We start from the raw sequence: 5,177 nt of genomic DNA, 5'->3' as shown, positions 1-5,177 counted from the left end.
CAAGGGCACGGAGTGATGCTCTTCAAGGTGCCTGGCAGCCGCCAGCCAGCAGGCCGGTGCTGCCTTGGTGTGTGGAAACCACCACGGGGGCTCTGCGTGCACCGCTGCGCCTGGTGAACAGGAGCCGGGGACGAGGAGCTCCCGTGTGACCCCTGGAGCCGGGGTCACGCTGTCTATAGCGGAGAGACGGAGAGATGGTCTCTAGCCAAACCCTGGAACCCCACGTCTGCTCCTCCTCCTCCTCATTCATTGAAATATTTTTATTTATTTAATGGTAACGAAGACTGAACGCAGGGGCATTCTACCTCTGAGCCACGCACCTACCCCAGCCCTATTACATTGTTTTCAGTTTTGAAACGGTCTCCCTAGGTCTCTGAGATTCCCGCTCAGTCACTGAGGCTGGCCTCACACTTGCGATCCTCCTGTCACAGCCTCCCAAGTCCTGGGATGACGGACGTTCCCGCTGCTTGCTTCTGAATCAAAAATATAAATACCCGTCCCTCATCCCCTCTTCCTGAATATCAGGCACAACTGCAGCAGCCCGCACATGGGGCAGGCACAGACCCCCAGCCTCCAGGCCCTGGCTTTAGGACTGTCCTCTGGCGGGCCTCGCCCCCGGGTGGCTGAGGTCCTGGATCCTGGTGCCCTTCATTGTTTTACTTAAACTTCTGAGTTTAGGGTCCGTCGGGGGGCCTCCAGGGTCTCTGCGCACCAGGTTTTCCGTCCCGGGGGCTGTCCGAGGTCTCTGCCCGCCAGACCCATCCAAGGCCCCGCTCACACCATGAAGGCCCCGAAGTAGGAGCGCGTGCCGTCGCGGAGCCGGACGAGGCGCTGCCCGGGCACCCGCACCACCACCTCCTCCCCAGTCTCCAGGTGCACCACGCCCGCCAGGAAGCTGCTGTCCCACCAGAGGTGCGAGCTGTTGGCCCGGCCGCAGGGCGACCGCCGGCTGACCAGCAGCTCCAGCTCCTCGGGGTAGCGGGGCGTGCGCTTGTAGAGGCCGTGGGTGATGGGCAGGCCGCCCGCCGGGCCCGGGGGGCAGCCCGCGCCGCCCAGCTGCACCTTGGAGTAGATGTAATAGTAGCCGGCCTCCGTGGTCACCAGGGCCCCGTCGCGGTAGTCGAGGCCCCTCAGGAAGGCCAGCCCCAGCCGCGTCTCCCACAGAAGGGGCCCTCCGCTGCCCGTCAAGCTGGCGTTGGCACCTGGGGGAGAGAGGTTCGGGGGACCGGTTAGCGCCACCCCACCTTTGCCGCGTGACCCTCGGCTGGTGACCAGCCCTCTCCACACCTGTGTCTCTGTAAGAATTATTCGCTGTATTTTATTTTATGCGGTACTGGGGATGGAACCCAGAGGCATTCTATCTTCGAGCTACACCCCCAGCCCTGTTTTTTATTCTTTATTTTGAAATAGGGTCTGAGTTGTGAAGGGCCTCACTAAGCAGCTGAGGCTGGCCGCGAACCATGATCCTCCTGTCTCAGCTTCCCAAATGCTGGAATTATAAGCATGCGCCACCATGCCCAGCCTAAAATTTAAAAAATTTAAAAAGTAAAATTTTCTAGCCGGGTGTGGTGGTGCACGTTTATAATCCCAGCATTCGGGGAGGCTGAGACAGGAGGATCGCGGTTCCAAGACAGCCTCAGCTACTACTTAGTGAGGGGCCCTTTGCAACTCAGTGAGACCTTGTTTCAAAATAAAGAATAATTTCCAAAAATTTTAGCCAGATGTGGTGGCTCACACTTGTAATCCCAGCATTTGGGAGGCTGAGACAGGAGAATTGCAGTTCGAGGATAGCCTCGGCTATTTAGTGAGGCCCTCTGGAACTCAGTGAGACCCTGTTTCCAAATAAAGAATAAAAAATAGGGCTGGGGGTGGAGCTTGGAGGTAGAATGCCCCTGACCCGCATAAAAAAAAAAAAAAAAAAACTGGGAGTAAATATTGACTGACTGGCTACGTGGCCACGGTGCTGAGTCTGGTAGCAGCCTGGCCTCTGGGCTGCCGCCCCACCCCCACCTCACCTGTCAGGTGCGCCGCAGGGTTGGCCTGGTGGTGTCTCCGCTCTGGGGAGGGAGGGTCAGAGGTTAGAGGTAAAGGGGTCAGAGGTTAGAGGTGAGGGGGACTGGGGTTATCGCACCCCCCCCCCCCGTGTCACCCCACCCCTTCCGGAGCCACCCAAACTTCTGCTTCTCGCCCTGGGGAGGGGCGCCTGTGGCGAGGCTGTTGTGCAAACGGGGCATTGGGCAACGGGACCAGGGCGGCGTGGGAACCCCCCCACCCCCGCGCCCAGGGCCCCAGTCACCTTGCAGGAGCTTCTCCCAGGAGCCCGGGTCCTGGCCCTGCAAACAGAAGCCGCTCACAGTGAGGACACACGCACTCACGGCAGGCCGCACACGCACACGCCCCGCAGCCTTCATGGGTAGTGTCTGCTTGGGATGGGGTGGGTTAGTATGTGTAAAGTGTACTGTCGTGCCCGGCTCAGAAGCACACACCACAGATGTGTTTTATTACATAAGTAATACAGAGCCGGGCGTGGCGGCACACGCCTGTGACCCCAGTACTTGGGAGGCTGAGACAGGAGGATCGCGGTTCGCAGACAGCCCCAGCAACTTAGCGAGACCCTGTTTCCAAATAAGAAATAAAATAGGTCTGGAGGCGGTAGGCCCTCAAGTCCCATTCCCAGTGCCCCACCACACACACACACACACACACACACACACACACACACACACACACACACAGTAATCCAGGCCGGGCTGGTGGTGCATGCCTGTAATCAGTACTTTAAGATGACACCGAGGCTCCAGACTCAAGGACAGCCTCTGCAGTGCAACGAGACCTCCAGCAACTCAGTGAGACCCTGTTTCAAAACAAAAATGTAACTGGGGGTCGTAGCTCTGAGGTAGAATGCCCCTGAGTTAAATTCCCAGCAACACACACACACACACACACACACACACACACACACACACCTCATCTGAATGCTCAGGACTAGCAGTATCTTGGGCTTGTCTGTGGGGATTTGGGAATATTTCCATAGACTTCATCAGCTGAGCACCCTGTCACCCAGAAATCCAAAATAGTCCTAAATCTGAAACTTTTTGAGCTTCACGCCGGTGTTCAGAGAGGTTTGGATTTTGAGCCGCGCGTGGTGGCGCACACCTGTTCTGCCAGTACTTGGGCGGCCGAGACGGGAGGATTGTTGGTTCAAGATGGGCAGGGGCACAGCTCAGCGGCAGAGCTCCCATCCCCAAGGTTTTGGACTTTTTTTCTTTTTGCAGTACTGGGGCTGGAGCCCAGGGGCAGTCTATCTCCGAGCGACACCCCCAGCCCTATTTTTTATTTTTTCTTTTGAAACAGGGTCTCACTGAGTTGCAAAGGGCCTCGCTAAGTAGCTGAGGCTGGCTTCCAACCTGCGCAATCCTCCTGTCTCAGCCTCCCGAAGGCTGGGATTACAAGCGTGCGCCACCACGCCCGGCTGAGGTTTTGGATTTTGGAGCATTTAAGATTTCAGAATTTTGTGTTAGGAATCCTTATCCTGTCTTAAAAAGACAGAATGTGAGCATGCAGGTTGTGGACAGGCGAGTGTGTGGACACGTGGCCACCATGATTGGATACGAGGGGCCAGACAGAAGACGCAGGACACAGAAGGGCCAGAGCCCCGGGCTTGGTGTTGGAGATGTGTGCACACGGACAGACACGCGCACAGCCGGCGTGGTGGCGCACGCCTGGGATCTTAGGACTTGGGGGGCTGAGACAGGAGGAATCGCAAGTTCGCGGCCAGCCTCAGCACCTTAGTGAGACCCTCACAACTCAGCGAGAACTTGGTTCACAGTTAAAAAGTTAAAAAGGGCTGGGGGTGTGACTCAGAGGTAGAATGCCGCTGGGTTCAATCTCCAGTACCCAAAACCCAATCAAAACAAAATGAAGATGGATACAGCCACAGCCAGCCAGCAACAGGCTTCCAGTGTGTCCCACAGCCTCGGACAGCCAACGAGCGCTAGCGAGAGTCGGACCCAGAGTGTCGTTTCCATCTGGGTAAGCTCCCGCGGGGGGCGGCCACCGCTGGGCACCTCATGCACCCTGAGTCACTGCGCCCCGAGGAACCGGCCGCCTTCCCGGGCATATCCATCTCACAGACGAGGGAACTGGGGCTCAGCGGGACGCTCCTGCCCCCCCACGTGCGTATGCGCCCCACTCACCAGCAGGCGGGCGGTCACCTCCCCCAGACGCAGGTGCAGCCGCACCAAGAACCAGCCCTGGACGGCCAGCGCGGCCCCCAGCAGCAGCAGCAGCACGGCCAGGGCCCCCCGGCCAGGGCTGCAGCGCCGCCGGCCCCGGCCGCCTGGCCCCAGCCTCCTGAACGGGATGTCCGTCGGTCGGTCCACCACGAACACCGAGGGCCGCACGACGATCTCCTCCATGCCCGATCAGACGAGCCGCTGGGCCAGAGGAACCCACACTTGCCAAAGGTGCCCGGCTCTGTGCCGTGGCGCGCCCGCCCCCCTGCCCGCCGCCGCCTCCTCTTCCTGCCGCCGCGGGCCGGCCTCCACTCTCACTCGGCCACCCCCTCACCTTCCACTCAGGTGGGACGGGAGGGAGCGCGTCCCTGTCCCCTGCCGGCCCGCGAGCCAGCAGCTCCGGTTCTGCTGGACCAGGAAACGGGATGTGGGGTCTCCATGGAGACAGGCGAAGGGCTTTGACAATGGTGTGTGCGGGTGTCGCGGCCCCGCCGAGGCTCCCCTCCTTTGCTGGGTCCCCTCCGGGTCCCAGCTCCTCCCTGGCTTCTGCCGCCCAGGGGAGCGCCCGTCCTCTCACTTTTGGCGACTGACTGATCTCAGCATAAGAGTTTCCAGTCCATCCATCTCCCTGCAAATGACACAATCTCGCCCTTCTTTATGACTGAGTGGAATTCCACTGTCTAGCCGGCGGCGCGGTGCGCACGCTTGTCATCCCTGCGCTGGGGAGGCTGAGACAGGAGGATCGCGCAGGTTCGAAGCCAGCCTCAGCTACTGAGTGAGACCCTGTTTCCAAATAAAATATAAAATAGGACTGGGAGTGTAGCCCGGAGGTAGAAAGCCCCTGGGTTCCACCCCCAGCACCTAAAAAAAATAAATAAATAAAAATAAAAAAGAATCCCATCGTCCCTGTGTCTCATGATTCTGCATGCCATTCTGCTGATG

General features: G+C 59.0%; 1 protein-coding gene across 2 annotated transcripts; it reads right to left on the bottom strand.

Annotated features, from left to right (window-relative positions):
• Positions 1 to 774: 774 nt before the first annotated feature.
• On the bottom strand, positions 775 to 4,418 carry TNFSF14 (TNF superfamily member 14; the record flags this gene model as incomplete). Of its 2 annotated transcripts, none has more annotated exons than XM_080712277.1 (4): positions 775 to 1,202; positions 2,016 to 2,057; positions 2,297 to 2,333; positions 4,197 to 4,418. In XM_080712277.1, 4 exons carry the CDS (start codon positions 4,416 to 4,418, stop codon positions 775 to 777), a joined length of 729 nt encoding a protein of 242 aa, XP_080568403.1. The 2 variants fall into 2 exon arrangements, with proteins under 2 accessions (XP_080568403.1, XP_080568404.1); XM_080712278.1 differs by having other exon boundaries at positions 2,297 to 2,321; positions 4,293 to 4,418.
• Between the last annotated feature and the right edge of the window lie 759 nt (positions 4,419 to 5,177).

This window comes from Muscardinus avellanarius, assembly GCF_963383645.1.
Source record: "Muscardinus avellanarius genome assembly, chromosome: 16".
In the NCBI taxonomy this organism is placed as follows: domain Eukaryota; kingdom Metazoa; phylum Chordata; class Mammalia; order Rodentia; family Gliridae; genus Muscardinus; species Muscardinus avellanarius.
This window is presented reverse-complemented; position numbering and strand designations above follow the sequence as displayed.